The sequence below is a fragment of the Podarcis vaucheri genome, assembly GCF_965113315.1.
Source record: "Podarcis vaucheri genome assembly, chromosome: Z".
Lineage (NCBI taxonomy): Eukaryota > Metazoa > Chordata > Lepidosauria > Squamata > Lacertidae > Podarcis > Podarcis vaucheri.
Genome location: NC_138758.1, coordinates 22728761 through 22752846, shown reverse-complemented (window position 1 = coordinate 22752846; position 24086 = coordinate 22728761). Strand labels below are relative to the sequence as shown.

The 24086-nt window shown below is 42.9% G+C and overlaps 1 protein-coding gene across 1 annotated transcript; it reads left to right on the top strand.

The window, feature by feature from the left end:
* The first annotated feature begins 349 nt into the window (after positions 1 to 349).
* Positions 350 to 16322, top strand: LOC309523855 (transmembrane protein 182-like). Its single transcript, XM_082208023.1, has 5 exons — positions 350 to 622; positions 1977 to 2091; positions 5391 to 5489; positions 7395 to 7532; positions 15933 to 16322. The coding sequence occupies exons 1-5, from the start codon at positions 470 to 472 to the stop codon at positions 16160 to 16162; spliced, it is 735 nt and encodes a 244-aa protein (XP_082064149.1). The 5' UTR covers positions 350 to 469; the 3' UTR covers positions 16163 to 16322.
* The last annotated feature ends 7764 nt before the right edge of the window (positions 16323 to 24086 follow it).

The following is a 24086-nucleotide window of genomic DNA, read 5'->3' as shown; positions in this document are numbered from 1 at the left end:
CAGCAACATCTTGGACTCCCAACATTTTGTTGCAGGTTCCACTTTCTCTATTTTTATGAGAGAATTTGGTTGCAATATGTGCAGGTGACAGCATGCAGCTCTTTTTCGGACAGAATGTCAGTTACCTTGATGCAGATTGAAAGTTCAGAGTATACATACATGGGTGTGCTTTAATGCCTTAGCTGCTTGGTAGGCCCAAGTCATCAGCTTTTCATAGCTCTCTCCTTAGTGCCCTGTGAAATGAACACCAGTCATGAAATGATGCTGATCTGTGTCTTAAAATAGAACCCCTTCTCTTCATTCTCTACTCCCTGCTCCTCTCTCTCTCTCTCTCTCTCTCTCTCTCTCTCTCTCTCTGTGTGCCTCCCTTCCTCTCTCTCTCCCTTTCCCTCTCCCCAAAACAAGAACACTCTCTTCCTCCTTTGCTGAGTTTTGAGCTGCCCACCCCCTCCTGCTTTGTCTTTCTATCATGAAGATCAAAATAGCTGCCTTTTTAGCAGGGATCATTGGAGTCCTTGGGGTCCTTCTCTTTCTTATAGCCTTTGGGACAGATTATTGGCTCCTGGCGACAGAGACGTGTGGAGGATTCATACCTGAGAACGGCACCTATCACAATGAGGAGGTAAACCTGGAGAAATAGTTTGTGAAGAACCTTCTGTAGCTTTAATGCACCATTACCAGGGGAAAAGAGAATGCTCTTGGAAAGGAGATGAAAATGAAAGAGATTGAGAGTTTTGATCTCAAATAAGAAACTCTCGTGCATGCTCTCTCTTCACCTGGCATATTCAGATTAAATTAATTCTAAACAACCAGACTATCATCAGTGACTGCCATCTGTAAAGAAAATACAATGTTGTCCTTAGAATTATGTGTCCCCCATCCTTACATGCAGATCTAATGGATGAATTAGTGCAGTAAAACTCATATAATGACTTGGCTAATATTTATTTAACCTGGTGTCACCCATGCTAAAAAACAAGGACATATTGTAGCAAATATTCTAGTTCTGGTAACTGGCTAAGCCTAAGGTCCTATTCACCCTTACCTGGGAGTAATCTGATTGTACATACTGGGCCTTACTTTCAAAGTAAATATGCATAATATTAGAGGGCAAAAACCATCCAGGCTTGTAAAATTCTGTAAAATGCCAAATAGCAAACCTTGACTGTGTGAATGTAGGAAATGTCCTTGGGGATTCTTTCAACTCCATCCATTGTGTCTCCAGTTTCTTTGGCATGTTACTCACTCTTCCAAGTGGAGGAGGAAGCAGGGGAGAGGTCTAGTTCAAAACATGCTTTTACCCAGTGTATTTGTTCCAACTGCTGGAATGAGATATTATTAACCCCACACCCAGATTCTTTTAAAACATTGGCTGGGATCCAAAGAACCAGGCTGCTTGTTCTGTGCCCACCAACCAGACTTTTAAGGCTTATGTTTTCCTATGGTTTCCCCCACCTCTCCTTCTGCATGACAATCCACTTTTGAAACTGAAGGACCTTCAGAAACAGTTTGACTTTGTGACAAGTCTTAGGGAAATGGACTGCTGCTTAAAAAAATTAGAAGACAGCACCCACACACCTGCAAAACACACTGTGAATGTTTCCAGTCCTTGGGTGTACATAAAGTAGTCATTTGGGTTTTGGAGAATGATGTCCAAAACTTGCATTTAAGTTAATAAACAACAACACATTGGCTAGCTAGTATGCTCTGTCTTTGTATATATAAGCAGTGATTGGTATATTAGGGATTCAAGCTCAATTTTAATACTATCTGCCTATTAATACCGTGTTTAAAAATATAACCTATCTAACAAGAGTTGTTGTGATGATAAAATGAAGTGGGCAGTACCCCATACAGTATCTTACAGGAAAAGTGGGGTACAAATGTAACTGTAAATGAATAAATGCTTCTGTGCTAAATGGAATGCAATAATTTCCATAGAATTCCTGGATTTTCATTTCATTTTTAAAAAATAGGTTGGGACGGGAAATTGGACAAAAGGAATTCTTACGTTTCACCATGAAGGTTTCTTTTGGCGGTGCTGGTTCTTTGGTGAAGATTACAAGGAGACCATATGGAACTTCTGGTTTAGTGAGTACAAGTGGAATCGGCAACACAGTGTTGCAGTATTTAGTAGCTACCTAACAAGAGTGCTTCTGTTGAGGTTGCAGCCACCCAGAAGAAGGCATTGATTTTCATCCTGCCCTCTATTAATCACATGTGTCACTGTTTCTATTCCACTGCAGTTCACCTTCCACCAAAAATGACATTATTCAACTCACAGTCCACTGTGGCAAAATTATGTAACGTACATTGTGATTACATTATTCTACTCCATTCATTTCACTGCAAAGGAAGCTTAGTACAAATGGTGGGAGATCTGTAATCAATTATGTGTCATTTGCAGACTGAAAGCAGCAGTCGTATTTGTTGGATTGGTTTGCCATCCAGCCTGCAGCTTTGGTTTAAGCATAGTAACCTTGAGACTGCATTATTTAACTGCACTCTATGTGGGGCTGCCCTTGTGCCTGGCCTGGAAGCTCCAGCTGGTGTAGAATGCAATAATTGGTCTGCTGATGGGGGCAGGTGACTGATAGCATCTGCTAAGACACCTGCACTGGTTGTCCATATGCAACCAGCCAGGTTCAAGGCTCTTGTGTTGATATACAAAGCCCTGAATAACTTGGACAAAGCATACTTTGAGCCCTTGAGCCCTTATATCCAGGTTTAATCACCAAGAAAGCTGTTGTCCCCCATGTAACAGAAGCCTGACTGGCCTCAGCTGCAAGTTGGACATTGAGTGTCAATGGTCACATGCTGTGGACCAGCCTTCCAGCAGGGATTATTAGGCAGTCACCCTCAAATCTGTCTTTCAGGTGCCTCTTGAAGTCCTTTTAATTACAGCAGGCCATTGCAGGTGTTTTAATTAGTCAATTGCTTTTATTTGAATTGCTTTTAACTGTGTGTTTTTTATTTTATTATGAATCCCTGACCTGATAGTTTATGGTTTGGGAGTAGATAAATATGTTTATTAAATAAGCATGATAGTTATTCAGGAATTTTGTGTATGTGCTTCCACATTCCTGATTCTAGAAACTCACCAGCATTTTATTCTGACTTCTGATCCCAAGCATATTTACTTGGAAGCAGACCTCACTTGGCCCCACAATGCCAAGTATGTGTGCACAGAACTGCCAACTGAGTCTTCTAATAGCCTTCCTTATATTGTACTTCTAGCGTTCATCGATAAAGTATAGATAATTCTGGATTGCCACGTTAATGTAATAATGGAGGCCATCCAAGCCTAATTATTATAATACGTTGTATAACATGATATTACCTTAAGTCAAATGATCAAATTAAACATCACTTGAAGCCCATTCCCATAGCGCAAGATATTCTTGATAACCAGGAGATCTTTTATTACTTTTTGTGTCTGCATTAATGAGACCGAACGCAGCAAATTCATTTTGCCGCTTTTTGCAGATGCAATAATTAATGCAGTTGAAATTTCATTAGTCACTTAGCACGAACGAATGTCCATTTATTATAAAGTGCCCCCCATTTTGTGGGAAGCATTTTTAAGTAAAGTGGATAATCATTAATTAATTTGTTGAACATTCATCCTATTATCGTTCATCATGATAAGCCTTGGTGACATTAATATTGATGGGACACCTCTGCAGTAATGGCCCCTCTACTTCCTCGGAAGTATGCCATCCTTAGGCACTGCAGCACTCAAAAATGGTAACTATTCCTAGGTCAATTCCCAGGCAGTGCAGGATGAATTCAATCAATAGGTGAACTGCTAACTGAAAGTGGTGGTGGGGAGATCATAATTATGATAGCTTCTACCACATCAAGCTTAGAACAAAGTAGGAAATGCAACAAAGTTCACACCAACGCAATACATTGAAAGCACATTTAACACGCATTTAAAGTATATAAAGGACCCCTGACCATTAAGTCCAGTCGTGGCCGACTCTGGGTTTGCGGCGCTCATCTCGCTTTATTGGCCGAGGGAGCCGGAGTACAGCTTCCGGGTAATGTGGCCAGCATGACTAAGCCACTTCTGGCGAACCAGAGCAGTGCACGGAAATGCCGTTTACCTTCCCGCCAGAGTGGTATCTATTTATCTACTTGCACTTTAACGTGCTTTTGAACTGCTAGGTTGGCAGGAGCAGGGACCGAGCAAGGGGAGCTCACCCTGTCACAGGGATTCAAACCGCCAACCTTCTGATCGGCAAGTCCTAGGCTCTGTGGTTTAACCCACAGCTACTCCCAAAGAATCCTGAGCACTGTAGTTTGTTAAGGGTGCTGGTAGTTGTAGCTTTGTGAGGGGGAAAACTATATTTCCTAAGATTCTATGAGGGAAGCTATATGCTTTAAATGTGCATTGAATGTGCTTTAAATGCTTGGTGCGGATGTGACCCAAAGGTGCAATGTGGAATGCATCTGCTTGGGGTTGAGGACCCTCCATTCCATTCCCACTTCCACCTGATTTTCTATCTCCTCCCATCAGTCAGTATTCTAGGGGCACTGAACATGCTCAATCCTCATTAGGTTGCTTGGGAATCTCCCACGCTGCGCCTCCCCTAAAGATTTTTTGTACTTTTGTAAAAACAGAGATTTTCACAAGCTTGTTGCTACCCTCTACTTGCGTGTGGATGGTGCCATGTTGGCGGCAATGACACAAACAGCCTTGACATTGTAAACAGAGAGAATAATGATTTACTAAAGAAACAGTCATGTAAAAATATATATAGTAACAAGGATTTTCATTGGGATTTCTTCCCACTAAATAGTGCCCTTCACCACTCTAAGAGATACTATTGACAAAAACTCAACCACCCTTGGAGTTACTTTTGTGTTAATGTCAGACAGATAGAATCTGATATTTCCATTGTGCTGTGATGTTAGACTACGTGTTTGCCTAGCTGGTTGTACAATGGACAGTAGAAAAGAATAAGTTCTACAGTGTCTGGCCCCCCAAAATGCAATTTTTGGTTTACCTGTCGAAGATCTAGGACAAACTGCCACCTTCTGGAAATTCCCCCTGGACGTCACTTCCACCTTTGAAATCCTGGTAATGTCTGGGAAATCCCAGATGTACGGCAGCCCTAATTAAAAGCAAGACAGCTCCTGCCTGCAGGCTTACAATCTAAAAAACAAACAAAAAGACTCACAAGGGGGAAAGGGCAGAGTGGGTAGGAAATAAGTAAACTTGGGCACCAATTCTTAAACAGTTGCTCTGATAACAGCCAGCTTGCATATTTTAGATGTTCTTGCATTACAGAGGCATGATTAGAACCCTTGTAGACCTGATTACCGTGACTGTTAAACCACAGAGGCAGCAGACAACTGTCCTGTTTTCTATGTTTTTCTTCCAGCGAGTCAAGCACATCCAAAACATTGCATGCATGGCTACCTGTTTCCTATGCCTATTGCACTTGGACCTCATCCTCACCCCTCCTACGATGCAACTGCAGGTATGCACATGTTAAGAGGTAACCAAATAACACATGTATTAGGCCAGCTGTTGTTGTAGGTGTATGTTGAGCAGTAAAAATGTAGCAAGCAGCAACACCTCTACAACTGTGTTTTAGGGTTGGGGGGTAATGGTGGGGAAACCCCTGTGCCCAGGCCAAATGAAATGGATGGTGCAGGCAGCAGATGTCTGGGATGGCAGCATCCCTCCTATCATTCCCCCTGAGCTGATCTACAGCCCTCAGGTACTGTAAAGTATGTTGTCTCATTGTGTTGAAGTAAGGTTTACCTGCTAGTCCGGCCAGATTACATGCATCAATCAGAGGGAATGGGGAGGCATGTTTTTATTTATTGTCTCTGCCTCTATCACCATAGAGTGGGTGGACAGCAATTTTTCTTGGCAAACTCACTCGCTGGGCCAGCCATTAAAAATTTGACCCCATAGACTATGTCTACTGTTATCCTACCACCTTGGGTGCAGTGGTTAAGAACGGTGGACTCGTAATCAGGTAAACCGGGTTCGCGTCTCCGCTCCTCCACATGCAGCTGCTGGGTGACCTTGGGCTAGTCACACTTCTTTGAAGTCTCTCAACCCCACTCACCTCACAGAGTGTTTGTTGTGGGGGAGGAAGGGAAAGGAGAATGTTAGCCGCTTTGAGACTCCTGAAGGGGAGTGAAAGGCGGGATATCAAGTTCAAATTCCTCCTCCTCCTTCTCCTCCTTCCATTGCATGTATAGACCCAATTTGACTTCTAAGTAAACAGGGAAGGGCTATAGTAGCACAGGGGTAAAGCACATGTTTTGCATGCAAAAGGTTCAAAGCCCCCTTATCTCAAAGGAATGGCTGAGAAAGATTCCTGTGTGAAACCCTGAATTGCTGATCCATTTTTCTGCTGGGAAGAGGGCTTAACCCTTTGCCTTTGCACTGTAATCCTAATGAACAATGGAACACCAGATTATTGGCTCATATCTCAATATTGCCTACACTGACTGGTAGCATCTGTCTAGTGTTGGGACATTTCCAGCCTTACCTGGAGATGATGGGGACTGATCCAGGGACTTTCTGCAATCAAAGTAGATGCTTTTACTACTGAGCTACAGCAGAGGTAGCCAATGCAGTGCCTTCCAGATGTTGTTGGACTACAGTTCCCATTATCCCCAGCCAACATAGCAAGTTGTTAAGGATGATGGGAATTGTAGTCCAACATCACCTGTAGGGTGCCATGGACTCTGGCTGTGGCCCTTTCTCTGCATACCATGGTTGCAATTCCTTCCAGTAGCACCTTAAAGACCAACTAAGTTAGTTCTTGGTATGAGCTTTCATGTGCATGCACACTTCTTCAGATACAGATGTGTATCTGAAGAAGTGTGCATGCACACGAAAGCTCATACCAAGAACTAACTTAGTTGGTCTTTAAGGTGCTACTGGAAGGGATTTTTTTATTTTGACTATGGCAGACCAACACGGCTACCTATCCGTAACTGGAACCATGGTTGCAATTGTAATCACCTCCTCCAACCCCTCCCCCATGAAATATGATCATCCATTTATCATGTTTGTAAACATAGAAGGGACATGGCTATTCAGCACTGGTGTTCTGTGTATAACATGATACCTGCTACATGATGCACCCTGGTTATGCTTGCGAGTTAGGGTGCAGAGATCAGCTGAGTCCATTGCAGCAGCTCCATAAAACTGACAAGAACCTGATTCTGAATTACTGGTGATAATCCTGGGATTTGTTTCATTCTCTCTCCCCCCTTCACTCCGACTTTCCCCAAATTGTTTGCTGGAGAAACTTGAAACTTGGAACAAATTGGTTTGCTACAAGCCTCTCCTGAAAGGAGATCCGATTATGTGAGTTTACTCAGCGTTCCCCTCTACTTTCTTCTTTCCGATTGCTCAGTGTACAGGGGCTTCTGGACAGCGTTCATTGTGCTGGCTGTCACCGCCAGCCTCGTAGGAGGATTTCTCTTGGTGTGTGGTGTGCCTTTTGTCAGTGCACGGTTCTATAAAGTAGGAGGTGGATTCTTCATCACGGCTGGTAAGCTGCCAATTCATGATAATTGGATATATGGGTGCCTGGGATGCTGAGGCTAATTCCCACTTTGTGTAGCCTGTGTGTGTGTGTGTGTGTGTGTGTGTGTGCCTGCATGCGCATGCGCCTAAAAGAGAAAGAGAGAGAGATTGAGAATGAATTTGAATGTGTGCAAAAAAATTAAAAATATCACATGGTGTGCTCATAATAAATTACACAGTATTTCATAAAGAGAAAATGTATTGACCACTAGTTAGTTTCTCTTTCCTTCTTTCTGGCACAGTAGTTGGAGTGTTGGATTTGATAAGAATCATAGATTTGTAGAGTTGGAAGGGACCCTGAGGATCATCTAGTCCAGTCCCCTGCAATGTAGCTGTCCCAAAGGGGGATCGAACCAGCATCCTTGGTATTATCAGTATGTTCCATCCAACTGAGCTATCTAGGATTTGGATCCTGAGACTCAGATTTGAATCCCAGCAGGCCCACAAAACTCACTGAGTCCGCTAATTCCTCCCTCTTGTTTGTGGGTGTGTAATGCTACCTTCGCTGTATAAGGACCACCAGCACTCAGAGAATGAAGGTCATTATGACGTTGTTATGAGTTTTGAGGCAGGTGGAGAATAGGTTGTATGCTGAGGCCCTTCTAACCCCTGGATCCAACAAGTGTTAAAATATAAGCCAGTGTTTCCCAACCGGTGTTCCGCGGCACACGAGTGTGCCGTGAGACGTTGCCTCGTGTGCCGCGAGATGCCTGGAGGGAGGCGGGCGAGTCGGGCGGCGAGAGGCGGGGCGGCGGCGGCGAGGTGAGGCCGCGCCTCCTGCTGCTGCCTGGCGCTCCTCCTCGCAGCCGGCAGCGCTGCCTGGGCGCCTCCGCGCGACTCTGCCTCGCTGGGTTTGGTCTCCCAGCAGAGACGGGTCACACGCGCCCCTCCCTCCCTCCCTCAGCCTGCGCGGAGGGAGAGCCAGAGAGAGGCATCGCTCCTGCGCGGCGGGAGAGGGAGCAGCCGGAGGGCTCCCCCAAACGAACGCATGGGACCGGAGGGGAAATCCTCTCCGAGGAGGATTGAGCGCAGCTGAGAGAAGCCTTTCGAGGAGCTGCCGTGTCCCCTGGAAACCCCCTTCCCAGCTCTGCCTGCCTGCCTGCCCAAAGCTTGGAGGTTCCCCGGCAAGGGGGAGGGAAAAAACTTTCACTTTTGTGCGTCCCTCCCGGCGTGACGCTGCGCGCTGACGTCACGGGGCGGGGCTTTAATGGTGGTGTGCCGCGAGATTTTTTTTTCAGTAAACAGGTGTGCCGTTGCCCAAAAACGTTTGGGAAACACTGATATAAGCCATGCTAGATTCCTGATGAAGTGATTGCCTGGGTAATGAGCCATTAAGGGGAACAAAGGAAATGAGCTGTGTGTGAGACAAACACACAGATAGTTAGAAAGACAAGGCAGAATTGAGAGAAACTGAAATTTACAGATTTGGTTATTCCTACTTCTGAATAATTGGGGTGACATTCACCTATTGCTGTTCATTGCTGTTAATAGATGTGGCCTTCATACATCATTGGACTACAGTTTCCATCATTTTTGACCACTGACTATGCAGGCTGGGGTTGATAGGGGTTGTAGTCCAATGGCAGATGCAACTAGAGCCCCTCTCTCACCAGCCCTAGCCTGCATTGTTAATGGTCAGGAATGATGGGAACTGTAGTTCAACAACATTGGGAGGGCCACAGGTTCCACAGTGCTGATTCCTCATTCCTTTTTAAGGCATCTAAGGTAGTAGACACCACTACATTTAGTGTTAGGATGTTGCAATAAGTTAATTATACACTGTGTGAAAAGTATTTTATTTTGTCTGTTCCAAACCTCTAGCCAATCCATTTCATCTGGAGACTCTTGAATTTTATACACCTATATTTGATTCTCCACATAATGCATATGTGATTTATACCCTGCTCTTTCAATAAAATTCCCAGGGCAGCTAAACATAACTTCCAATCCAATAAAACAAATGTAGGAGTACACAAAATACAATTGTACAAAGTACAATTAATACATCTAGTAAATACTTTAATCCAAACTGGTTCTTATGATTGTTCCAGTAATATTTAGTCAAAGGTCTTCGTATGAGATAATCTGGACCATCATCTGAATCTCTGAATAGAGTTCTGTAATGTTTATCTACACTGGCTGCTGCTTCTGTTGTTATTGTGTATCCTTTGTTAGTCATACTCAGAGCGGATCGATTGAAATTAATGAATGTGGCTAATCTAGGGGACGTTAATTTCAGTGGCTCAATTCTGAGTGGATTTGTAGCTGGATACACACCCAATAATAATTCAGTGTATGAATTGCTTGACAAATAAGGAGTCTCAAGGTGACTTACAAATTTAAAGACATAAAACATCATAAAAACAGGAAAACAAAAATGAATTACAACAGAAGTTATAAAATAAACTATAAAATAGATTGAGCGGGGGGTTATTGGGTTGTTTTTGTTTTTACTTTTATTTTGTGTTTTTGCATTGTGACTTTATGCTGTAACTACCCTGAGACCTGCAGGTATAGGGCGGTATACAAATTTAATAAATAATAATAACTAATAAAATAAGCAGCAGCAAAGGCTCTGACAGCAAGATACACAATCAATGAACTGCAAAATCATTTTATACACCATCCACTCTAAGAATAAAATAAGAATCCATTGCCATCTTATAACATTCAATAACATCAACAGTATTTCTTTCACAGCCTTAGGATTTGGAATGACAACAGAAGGGGGAAACTGTCATTGTCATCTGATATGGATGGCAGATCATCCTTAATTAACTTACGTGTCCCGAAGATCTTTCCTTCGAGAAAAGTGAAAGTGATTGTAATTTATAGGGAGGGGGAATTTGCCTTGGGATTAAGTTCTGAGATGGGAAATCAGGATTCTGCCTACACCCTAAAGTAGAGACTTTCTCTGCTCCTAAATAATAATCTGATTGATTGATTGAAAATACACCATTCTCCAGTTGCCACCCTATTTGCATTTTTTGGGGGGAATAAGGACAGGAAAATTCATGGTGGTGGTGGGAACAAAATCCACTAGCACTATCAGAAGAACTTTCAAATACACGCTAGCCATCTTTCTTTTTTACATAGAAGACCCTGTCATGACAGTATTTCAGGACTGAGGTCACCAACATACTACCTGTAAGCCCTCAGACAACCCCCTTGGGACTTGCCATGGCCCCCTACCCCCTAATTCTGATTTTGCGGGGGTGTTGCCTGAGGTTTTGGTCTGTGTTTTGTTTTGAGGTAGGTATAGGTTGCTTATTACAGATAGGAGGTCTGAGCACTGCCACTATCATGGTGTGCCTGTGACAGTTCCTAAAATTTTCAAGTGTGTCCATAGGCCACAAATGCTTGAAGGGTGTTTTTTAGGTTTTCATTTTAAACAAGTAAACTAAGTGTTGTTGCCCCTAGTTGCTCCACTCACTAACCCTGCAATGTAATGTTAGAATAAACTTGTTAAGTGCTATTGAGGCTTTTCATGTCTCCTGTGCCTTCTCTTTTCAGCTTTTGGCCTATTTTATTGTAGTTCACTGTGGTAGCTGAATTACCACCGAACAGCTTCTTTATTATGTAATGGCCGTGTGTGACAATAGACTCTAGAAGGCTATTGGAAGTTTCTTGCAAGTGGTCTCTCTTTTCATGCATTTAACACCGGAATTGTAAATGCACCTGAAAGTTGGAGGCATCCATCTGCCCTAAGAGACAATGGAGTACACCTCTGGAGGTGAAGTCTAATGGCTGCATTAGCAGCACCTAAGTGACCTCCCTGGGATGCAAGCCTGGACAGTGTTCATAAAGGTCCTGGGCTTCCCAGACCACAAGATTCCCCTCTCAGCCTCGCGGATGTGGAGCAAAGGAAAGCAGAACAATACATTTGTCACCAGCTGGGCTGCAGAAGTTGCTGGAAGGAGGTGTACAAGGCACCATCCAACCATTTCAGGGACTTCACTCCAGATTTGGGTAGGGTTTACTCTTTAGCCTATTCTTCTCCTGAGGATGTCCTGCAAGCCAGCAGAGGTTTAGGATCAGACCTGAAGTGTATGTCTGCATATGGTGATCAGGAAATGACACTGTGTTACACCTCTAGGGACGGGGAAATCCACCAATGTTAGTTTCTCTCAGTTTCTCATTTTTCCCAATCTTAAATACAGTTCTCCACATCTTCACATCATTTTGTGTGTTTAAAAAAACAACCCACCAGCATGTTAGTGCAATTTTCACTTAATGTACTCTATGAACGCAATCTTGCCTAATATACACATTTTTCTAAAGCACTTCCCCTTAATATAATGCACTTTATTGTATGTTGCTTTTGCATTAGGTAGGTTCACAAATAAATGCAAACTGAATCAAATTTCTTCCCTATCCCTAAATGTCCCCCAGTGACTAAAACGTGGGCAAGGTTTAGGGATTTCAAAGCCAGAAGAAGGGGAATGTGTCTAGCAGGATCTCAGGTTCAAAGTGACAGAAGTTGGTAGGACTGCATGCTGTGCCAGCAGAGACCTTTTCCAATTACAAACAGGGCTTCAGTAGGGAAAGATTTGATCATCTCATTGCATTCTTTCTTTCTAAGAATGGCAGGCAATTATTGACCGTGTTTTAGAGCATCTGCCTGGTAACCTGCCAGCTACCTTAACAAAATCTTTCTAGGTGGTTTTTTTCTGGAGGCACCCTTTCAAAATGAACCAGCTCATCTACACTTGTAGGCTGAGAAGATTATTCAGCAGATGGACCTGGAAGCTTTTTGATATTTATTGCTATCTTCTCTTGGAGACCTTTATCCCTACCAAGCTACTGGCTGTGTTGCCAACTGCTTTATAAGATAATGAAACACATTTTCTGTGAGAACTGCTTTGCCATGAGGTGTTCTTAACCATGTTTGACATGTGACAGTTAACTTGAGAGAGGCTTTCTTTGCAAATTCATGTAACAGTTTCCAGTGGGGTAGCCTTGCAGCAGCAAAAACCAACCAAGTATACTTTAAAGACTAACAGATTTATTGGATTAGAGCTGGAATTTAGTCCATGAATATGTATGTCATATCACAGGGGTGGGAAAACTCAAATGTGGTCCTTCAAATCTTCCCAGCTGGCCCCCACAACTCTTCCTGGGCCACACCTCTCATTGACCCTGCTTCACACAGAGAATGTTTTTCTCTGGGTGGAATGTATACTTTAACTACAGTATTTCCTCTCTCTTGGAGACTAGAGTGGGGTGTGTGAATGTGTGTTGAAACTAGCCTACTGTACACAGACAAAAATTATAACAATTGCTCCATCAACCTTCACATCTAGTCCTGCCCAGAACTGGCATGTGGCCCTTGGAAGATTGCTCAGAAGGCAAAGCAGCTCTCAGAGTGGAAAAGATCCCTCTCACCTGCTTAAATCCCCGCTTCTACACAATGTTATGGATGGAGCATGAGTCCTGCCCTCTTTTCCACCTGGACGCTCTACATGCACCTGAAAGACCTCCTATCACATGAAAGGATCAAAAATAAAGCTGCCAATATCAGAATTCCTTTACGCAAATCTATGGTGCAGCAACACTTGGAATACTCTGAACATTCTCCATTCAGAAAAGATATACTGGAGCTAGCAAGGGTGCAGAAAAGTGCAGCCAAAATAATCAAGAGCCTGGAGACACTCCCCAGGCTGTGTGTGGATTGGATAAATTCATGGTGGTTAAGGCTATTAAGTCATGATGATGCCTATGTTCCAATGTCACTGTTAGAGGCCACATGCCTCTGAAAACCAATTAATGGGAACCATTAATTAATGGAAATCAGTAACAGCAATGTGAGGAGAGTTGCCGTTGCAGTCATATTCTGCTGGTGGACTTCCCATAGTCATCTGATTGGCTGCCGTAGAACAAGTTGCCTGACCAGATAGGCCTTTGACTTGATCAGTTGCATCTGATGAGTGTAACAAGTGGCCTGGCTCACAGGGATTCTTCCCAGTCCTTGACGGAGTTCCACCAAACATTTTAAAGAAAGAAAATAATAGAGAGAAAGGGGGGTGGGGAGAGATAGCCAACACTTTATATTCAAAGTTGTTCTCTCAAAGTTAATAGTTCCATATTGTGGCTGCTATAAGCTCCTCATATATCATATGCATTTGCACTTATGAATTGCCAATAAAGATATCAGCATCTCATTATTTTTCCTTAGTTTTTTTGGATGTTTTTGCTAGGCAAGGAGGTGAGAAAAAAGGGGAGTTTGAAAGTTCACTTTCCCTGTAATTAGCAAATTATAGACAGGCTTCAGAAGTTCTAAAGAGAGTCTGGAGTTCATCCACTTGTCTCTACAATTAGCCAACAAGGTTTCACGATGCTATGAAGCGAGAAAGGATGGCACAGAGTTTAGTGAACAATTTACTTGAAATTAAGTTGCTACCATCCTTTGACTGAGGAGGAGGAGTTAGGAAGGCTTGCAGTCAGCCCCTAGACAATTGTTGCAAGAATTTAAAGGCGAAAGGTGTCATAGCACGGTTCAACGCCCTTGCAATTAGCCCCTCCCCAGAAGATACCATTGACCTAAATCAACATTGAAATGGAAACTCTCAATTAATCGCAGGCCCTAATGCGTGGAGGCAGAGAGCGTTTAAAGAAAGGAAGGGATCAGTTCTGTCAATATATGCAGCCAGCCAATGCCACAAAGCAAAGCTGAACAAATGCATACAATTGTGCTATGAGTAAAACTAAAGACTAGATCAGTCCCAACACAGGATTCCAGGAGCTGTTATCTGGCCTGGAAACCAGAAGGTGCCTTCAAAAAAGTGTGTGTGTGTGTGTGTGTGTTTGTGTGTGTGTGAGAGAGAGAGGGAGGGAGGGAGAGAGAGAGAGAGAGAGAGAGAGAGGGTGTGTGTGTGTGTGTGTGTGTGTGTGTGTGTGCTTCCCATCCTTCATATCTTTCCTACTCACTCCCACTATACCTTACTTCTGCCAATGCAAACATCTCCCACCAGTCCTGCCCCATGGAAATAAGCAATTAGAGCAGGGGCGTCTAATCTTTTATTTTGGCTTAAGCCCCATCAAGAATTGGGAAACCCTTCAAGGGCCACATTATGTTAGTTGTGGGCACGGCCAAAGTGGACAAGGGCCATTTCCTTGCATGTGTTCATGCACACACTCACCACATATGCAGCACACATACAGACCTCTCACATACCAGCATTTTAATGCAAATATCCCCTGGTATGTGAATTGTTGTATGCAAATTTCCGTAATATATACATTTTTGCAAGCAATTCCCCCTTAGATGATATGCATTTTTGCATATTATTTCCCTCTCAGATAATGCATTTTCTACCAACAGACACCTTTTGGCACACATTATTTGGTTAGAGAACTGCACTGCAGACAAGTGCAAATTTTGAAGGATAAAAGCATTTTGGTTAGCATATTTTTTCCATGAAATGTGAATTAAATAGTTAAAGAGTTTTGTATTAAAATGCAAACTGAACTGAATGCATCTCCCATCCCTATGTACCTTCAGTTCCTCAGTACCCATCTCCTATGTGGCAAACCGGCCCTTTTAGGCCACCCTGAACTTTCCACCTTATGAGGAAGAGACAGCACAAAACTATATATATATATATATATATATAGTTTTTATAAACTTTTGCTCTTGTTAGGATTGTATAAAAATATTACCCTCCCTGTGTTCTGATCTGGAGAAGTCCAATAAATAAACAGTCTTTCCCCAAACATTGCATGAGGGTATGTAACATAATCACTGCAAAGTGTATCTTGGAAATCTGAAACTAATGGCTAAGAAACAAGTTCAGCAACATGCGGAGGGTGATAATGGCACCTCATGCAAATCTAGGAATTCGTGACTTTTGCAGCTCAAGAGAATAGAAACAAGGTAATCTTTTATGCAATTTGGTCACACTTCCTAGAATTATATCAATATCTTTGCATAGCATGCATAAAACATGTGACAAAACATTGCAACAGATCCTCCCTCCTAAAAGCTTGCTGCTGAAATCCTGTAACTTTCCATACCACAGATGTTCCAGGGGTTTGCTTTGTTTCTTTGTCTTGATTTTGTTGTGCTATAGAGCAATATTGCCCCTCCAGACACCAATAATGTGGTAACATTGGGGAAGCATTGTAGAACAAACTAATAGTGCAGAATGGTGTGTGTATGGTCTAGCATAGGTCCACCACTAATGCATAATTACTGCACCAATGACATGTTGCAGAATACAACCGCAACCCTGCCCTCACAAAACACCTGTCTTCAGGGGCCCTGTTTGTAAGCTACTTTGGGATTCATTCGAGTAGGAAGCACCACAGAAATACAAATAAACACCAATCAAACCAACCAAGCCTCTCTCTTCTTCTTCTCCCTCAGGTGCTTTATTTGCCCTGCTCATATTCATGTTTGCAATGTGGAAGGAATTTGCTGCCGATCTCCCGAAGTACATACTTCTAGAAAGAAGCGAAAGATGCCTCGACGATACTCCTGTGAACGTTTATTACGGGTGGTCATTCATGTTTGCAGCGGCGGGAGTCCCCTTAGTGTTTATTTCTGGAATCCTTTTCTACCTTGTTGGTTACAGTATCCCGAAGGAGCTGGAATAAGGAAGGGCTGGGCCTCTGTGGGAGATGTGCAGGAGGGGAATGATCTGATGCTGTCTTGGCATTGGGGAAAGCGTTTGTAGAAATATTTGTGTCATTTAAGTGTTTGATGGCAAAGCACTCTAAAACAATGGTGGTGGATCACTTTAGCACAGAGGTAGGGAACCTCTGTGAAGGACACCCTTCACAGCCACAGCTCCTTAACTAGCCCTTCTTAGCACCCTTCTTGTGTGCTTTTGTGCCTGGCTGGAAAGTGTCTATGAATTCTGATTGCTTGTGTTACAGAGGATAAAGGTGTGTGTGTGTGTGTGTTTAGAAACTAGATTACTGGACTGGTGAAGTTTATATTTGTTGCTTTGCCCACTTTTGCATCTGGCTCCACCCACCACTGGCATGTGGTTCCTAGAAGGTTGTTCATTGTGGTCCTTGGACAGAAATAGGTTCTCCACCTCTGCCTTAGTGGGAAATATGTCATTTGCTACCTCGGAGGGCATGTCATTTTGGGGGGTGAAACTTAATTTTTGAAAATTTCCTCAGCAAGGGTGTGAGGAATTCAAACAAGCCATTATTTTTGTGACTGGACAACATTTAGCTTGGTAAATCCAGGTTTGATTAAAAAAACTGTTCTTGGAAAACCAAAGAATTTTAATTTTAATTTCTGAAAATGTGGGCAATGCTATAAAAAAGTTAGTTTCTCTGCACAAAGCATATCCAACTAAGCATACAACATTACCTTGTACACATACAGCAATATTAGAAAGTAATGACATCCATTTATAAGAAATTTAAACAGCAAGTTTCATCAAGTCTTGCTTGGCTTCATCCTTGGCCATCAGCCGCTTCTTGGCCTCTGATGTAGCCCTGCTGCCTCTGTGATTTGTTGCACACACCTCACTATAGACTGAGCATAACAGGGCCATTGTGGAACTTTCATGGGCTCAGCAATAAACTTATTCACTTCCACCATAGTAAGATGGCATGTCAAAGGAGGTTCATATATCCCATCAGACTAATTGATCAGCTCAAACAGGGACAAAGCACTGGGGTTCATGGAAGGTGTCTTCCTCAGACATACAGAAGGTTCTCTCAGTGCTCCTCAAGTCAACAATCTTTTGGACACCAATTCTCCTCTTCTCACTGTCATCTGAGTTCAAGGGTGTCTGGATTATTATTTTGCTGAAAGCATACCATGCTGAGCACTGAATTGTTGGCAAAGCCTGTTTGCTGTTGTTAACCATATTGAATGGCTCTCTGGATCAATATCAAGAAGGTCCAGAACCATTTCATGTATTACTATCATTATGGCCTGTGTGATCCAGTACCCATATACTTGATCAGTAGAAAGATTAGTTACAATATTGTCACTCAGTGAAGTAAGAGGCTCTCCAATTGAGAGTTTGGTGACTGAAGGACGACTGTATTTTTCCGTCTATAAGACACCCCCATGTATAAGACGCTCCCTATTTTTGGGGACTCAGATTTAAGAAAATGGAGGGAGATGGCCCTGTGTATAACCCCCTCCTAATTTTTGACATTATTTTTAAGGGAAAAAACCTAGTCTTATACACAGAAAAACATGGCAATTTCGTTATGTAGCAGTGTCTGGCATCTTGCCAATGTCAACTGTCCACTTGCTGTTATACAGGATCTTTCCATCCAGTGCTGTGATCAAGTGTTAAATGGGGGACTCGTTGATGTGGAGGGTATAAACCAACCAGATTAACTGTTATGGACTGGCTGGATCGAGAGAAGTGGTGGGAGACACCAACTGGGGAACACCCAAAGGAGCCCCCAAGGAAAGAAGGTTCAGAGCCAGGGGATTGGTGGTGGGATGACAATGAGTGGTCAGAAGGTGAAGAGGGAGAAGACTGGGAGAAGGAGGTGTTGGAAGCTGAAGAGGTAGCAGGATTTATTTAGTGAGAAGGAAGTGTCTGGTAGAGAGCAGTCCAGAACCAGAGGCAGCGATGAGTCAGGCTTGTGAGGAAGCCAAGCTGTCTCCCCCTCCCCATGTCTTCCAGAACCAGAAGAGGTATGAAGAGGCTGGGTAAAGGGAGACAAAACATTGGAGTCTCAGATTGCTTGGGAAGGACCTGGCAGAGGAAGAGACTTAGACATCTGTGGGACAGTGGGGGCCTTCAGTCCTCGCAACAGCCTCATCGGGGCAAGATCTACTGGGAAGGGCTCACTAGGCCTAACCTCCTGAGCTGTTTTGTTTCTTTGAATAAAGAGAATTAACTTCACTGACACCATGTGAGTTATTGCGGACGTCCTTCTGAAACCTACCCTGACATCAGCTTACAACCAAGCTTGACCTCTACCCGATTCATGGTACCACCCTCCCAGCCAGTGTTAACTTTTGTAGAATCACCTGCAGTGGCCTGCAGGCTCTGATCAATGCCCTTCTTCTTTAGTAAATCTACAAGATTATTAGTTTGTTTCCCCCTCTTTGAGCTTTTGTCTGGAGTGAAGTGGTAGAGGTATCTTCCGTCAGGCTCACTGCACACTGAATAATGCTTTCCTGAAATGATGTGGAACTGCTTTCAGCATAACTTTAGTTGTATCTTCACAGCCGTCAAAGAAGATGCAGTCAATATCAGCCTTCTGAAAAAGACCATCAAATTCCCAATCCAGAGATTTCATAACTTTTTATTGGGCCCTCTTGACTTTATTGTGATCAACGACAAGTCTCTGGTCTTCTTCAGTGATCAACCCAGCATCCATAAAGGCAGCAGTGGTGATGGCAGCTGTAGCACACAGGCCAACTCCATATCCAATGCTCTGCATAGCAACATTGTGTACTTCTGATGTTTTGTACTCTTTTTATTAGAACTGGAAGGTGTACTTGATTTTTGGCAACCGGGGCAGCAAAATGCAGAGCAGAGGAAAAAAATTACACTTGCAATTGAGGATGTCAAAAAGCTTGTCGAGTTTTGAAGTGAAAGCCTCTTTGACATCTAGTATTTCTCTACCAAGAGATATGTTTTTGGCTTGCTCCAGTTCTCTTGAATCTTCTTTAAGACTGTGACTCATGAATATACAATGGGGGTGGCAAAAGAACTCTTTGCTTATTCCCACTTTAGGGCGAATGTCTTTTGCAAGACTGGCTGCTGGGTAGTTTCTGACATCCTCATCACTTTGTTCTCTTAGCAGTAGCCCGTATGTCATGACGCCTTGCAGAGTTGGGAGTTCAGAGGGCAACACTCTCTGCCAGTTCCAATTAGGTTGGTCATATGCACGAACGTCTTCAGTCTTGTTCTCTGTTTAGAAGTCATTGTAGGTCAATTCCCAATGGTTGGGATGGTAGTAGTAGCAGCACTGATGGACAAGTAATATAACTGCAAGTACTTAGCAATCATTTTTAATTATTTTCATGCAATTTTCCACACATTTGTTTCACAATATTTTTTTAATAAGGCAACTTTAAAATGATTAGAAATGCAACACACACACACACACACACACACACACGTATGTCAGTATTATTATGCAGTTATTTACTAAACAAAACGAAATCATATTAATTTACCCAAAATATGCTTTGGATTCCCAAGTCATGTTACAGCTTTTTAGCACCCCTCATTTGGGGAATATGAAAGTTGAAAAATTCAGCATGCCCTAATACCTCAACATTTGCCAACCTGGTGGACCCCTCCCTCTTGTTTCGGTCCACAGCTTCTACTACCTCTAGCCAGCATTGGGTGGGTGTAAGGAGAGGGAGGAGAACTCTCCAAAATTTTAGGAAGGGGGTTGCCACTTGCCATGTGTATCCATATGACATGGCCAAGGGTTTCTGGTTCTTTCTTCATTTGTTTGTTTGTTTGTTTGTTGAAGCCTCCCCAGAATGGCTCCCTGTGCAGCCTCCTCACCAGCTACATTTCCAGGAACCCAATGGGAGCAACACCCTTTTCTATCACATCTCATTGATCCCAAGGCATCCTAGCTTCTTCCACAGAATGATTTGCTCATTTGAGAGTCATGAAATGTAAATAGGCTTGAAACTGGTATGCATTTGTAATGTAGACCTAGTGATGTCTGGACCTGCCAATTATAATTTCTATCATTTTTCAATCTCAAGTTAAGTTCTCCACATTTGTATACCAGTCTGTATCCCCCCCCCATATTAAAAATTACTCCTGAAAATTAACCATAATTTTAATGCTGCTTTTTCCTAATATGCACATGTATCTATGTAATTTTGTGCAATATACCCACTTTTGCAAATGGGTTATCCCTGAGGATAATGCGTTTTTGTAAGCTGTATTAATACATACATTTTTATGCATGCTTTACCCTCAGTATATGCATTTCTGTACATATTACTTGGCTGCAGATCTGCCCAACAAATTTCAGATAAGGGCAGGTGTCAGAGTATGGCTGTGCTTCAGTTTGCTCATTTTTTGGGAAAGTGCAGTTTAAGCAGGTTTTCCTTTAAGTGACAACTGAATAAAATCCACCACCAACCATCCCTACTGGAAACACATTGCAGAAGAAGCTGTGTAAGGCCCTAAAGCCTTTTCCCATTCACTAATATTCCAGAGGTACCCCAGAGAGCTAATAAAATCCCCATCTATTGCTCTAAGAATTTCACTGGGCTTTGCCCAGGTGTGAGAGTTTACCCTCACTTCCACATCTATAGGAGCTAAAAATTAGCTTTTAAACAACTGAAGGAGAGAAATATTTATCAAATTATGCAAGACCTTAGGGTTGCCATATTTTAAAAAATGAAAATCTGGGCACAAAAGTTGTTGAAGACATTCTGCATGGACACTGTATGTGAGGGCTGAATACCGGCTGTGTCAGGGAAATTCTGGGCGTATGTAACCCTACCTGCCAGATCCTGGTTTTGCACAACAAATCCATGGACCCCCCCATCCCAACCCAGTGTCCCCCATGGAAATCCCATACCCAGAACAGCACCCCCAATCATGTAAATCGAGCCACTTAGTCCATGCATGTATTGCTGGGTGCATGCAGGATGGGTCCTTCCACTGAAATAAATAGGGAACAGCACATTTATCAGGATCCCTCTGCAAGCTTGAATAGTCACCAGCGTCTTCAAATGCTTATCTGGTCTGGAGAACCTGTTACCACAGTGGACTAATGGAAGCACACCACTCCCCATCACTGTGTTCAAATAACATGTGATACACAGTAAATTTATGTGCATGCCTGTATGCAGAGGCTTAAACTGTTCAAATCTTAAACCTCAAAACAGCGGAGAAATATTGAGTGACATGGATCTCCAGATTTTGGGAGCCCTTGGTGAAGCTGCCCTCTGAGAGATGCCCCCTAGTGGCTAAATTGTTGCAAATCAAAGTTTGTAATCTTTGTCCCTAAATTTGAGCAACGATGAAGCATGCATGTGTGTGTGTGTGTGTTTGTGTGTGTGTGCGCGCGCAATTGTCCTCAATGGGATGCAGTTTGCACTTAAGTGAGCCTGGTGAAATGCTGGCTGTCTCTTCAATATTTATATCAACCACAGTTATAAATATTCAGCGTTAAGTCCCAATTGACCTTATTTCTTGTTGAATGCAATCAAATCTGGCTGACATCATGTATACTATTAGCTCTATTTGTAAATGCTAATTAAATATATATGTTTTTAAAAGGAAAAAAAATACTTCAACTGACATAAAAGGGTGACTGTTAACATGTCTTTTAAATATTTTAACGTAACGTTATGCTGAGAAGATGAAACAGGGGAACTATGTTGGTTTTAGAACATGTATTTTGTTTGCGTTTATATTTTGGGCAAAATAATTCTTTGATTCTTTGCAACCCTTGATGAAGACATTGAATCCCAAACTTGAGTGGACCCACTGACTTCAGAAGGCTTGGCAGTCACCATACGATTAAATGTACTGTTTGTGTATTAAGTTACCTTTGTATTCTGTTGCACAGAACCTTCAGTTCTGTCAAAGCCTGCTAATCTTAGCACTGTATGCAATCTGGTTTGTACTGCAGTGCTCAGTTCAATATGAGAAGCTGCCATACCAGGTATTTGACTCACCTAGCTCAGTACTGTCTACACTGGCTTGCAGCAGCTCTCTAGGGTTTCAGGTAGGAACACTGAGCCAGGTTGAAGCTCCTTGTATTAACTTACAAAGTCCAGGACAACTTAGGTCCAGGGTACCCTAGGGACCACCTGAACCCTTATATCCCACCCCAGCCACTGAGGTAAACTGCAGGAATTTTGCTGGATGTCCCCATAGCTGGTGAGGCTCGCTTGACATCAACATGAAAACCAAGCCTTTCATAGGGTTGCCATACCTCTTTTTCCAGGACATGCCCTCTTTTTCATGGGTATAGTCGCCATAGAAGTTGGCCAATGCGTCTTCTTTTTTGCTCTTCAAAATATGGCAACCTTACTTTAGAGTCAGTGGTGGCTACCAGCTTGGATGGCTTTAGAAGAGAATTATACAAATTAATGGAGAGTAAGGCTACCAATAGGGATGTGGGTGGCGCTGTGGGTTAAACCACAGAGCCTAGGACTTGCCGATCAGACGGTCGGTGGTTTGAATCAGCGCAACGGGGTGAGCTCCCGTTGCTCAGTCCTTGCTCCTGCCAACCTAGCAGTTTGAAAGCACGTCAAAGTGCAAGTATATAAATAGGTACCGCTCTGGCGGGAATGTAAACGGCGTTTCCGTGCACTGCTCTGATTCGCCAGAATCGGCTTAGTCATGCTGGCCACATGACCCAGAAGCTGTTCTCCAGCTCCCTCGGCCAGTAAAGTGAGATGAGCGCTGCAACCCCAGAGTCGGCCACGACTGGACCTAATGATCGGGGGACCCTTTACCTTTTTAAGGCTACCAATAACTATTAACCCTGATGGCTATCTTCTGCCTCTTTTGTCAGAGGCAATATGCCTCTGAGTGCCAGTTGCTGCAAACTGGCTATTGTACAGAGTGCTGTTGTACTAAGGTCCCACTTTCAGGTTTCCCATGGGCACCTGGTTCACCCCTGTGAAAACAGGAAAGTGACTGATGTAGTGGCATTCAAATATTACCTGGGATTTCCAAGGCACCCCCCATGTTTCTTCATGTTTCTAAAATACTATCCTTCCAGTCTTAAACTGCAACTGATACGTTATGGGAAAAGTAGCAACAGGTAAGGCGGGCTCTGAGAGCTCAAAACTCTGAAGCTTTCCAATATGAAGGATTTTATTTATATTTAAAAAAGAACTAAAACAGAGTTGAGGATCCTATGGAGATACTTTTGGGCTACACCTCCTATCAGCTCTGACCACTGGCTATGCTTTTGTTTCACGCTTCCCTGAAGCAAAAGGAAAGTCACATCTCTCTCCTTTCCAGCCCACAGATAGGTATTTTCATTTCTTAATCTGAAGCATTTTACCATTATGACCTTTAGGATTACGCTGGTTCCCCCTCAGATCCCCGAGTGATAATTTTGCTTTATAAATTCTCTTTTTGGATAATTTTTTTTTGTCATTTTAATAACCCATCTGATGTCAGGACGGACACTTATGGGTCACACAGAATAAAAGATGAGAATCCAGGAGCAGAGGAAGATTTACAGTCATTTGCCTTTCATCGATCCCATAAAACAACCCGAGCATGTACAAATGATGATCTTGTAAGAGTCGCCTGGGCAGGAGCATGAGAATGGAACAGGAAATCCATCAGACCTATTGATACCTGCAAAGCAGAGGATCCCCGAAGTTGTGAATATGGAAGTGAATTTTATATTAGAAAATGAAATATTTATTAACTTTCCCCATCTGTTCTTTTTTTTTTAAGTTTCATGTCATCAAGTCATTTGTGAAATATATTTAATTTAACCACCCATTCATGCCATTGGGAAAAGGTTTTCCTTTGAGGCTCCCAGGATCTGTTCAAGAACTTATTTGGAACTGCATTTAAAATAGTCCCCCTAGTTCGGCACATCAGCAAGCTGTGAAAATGGATCC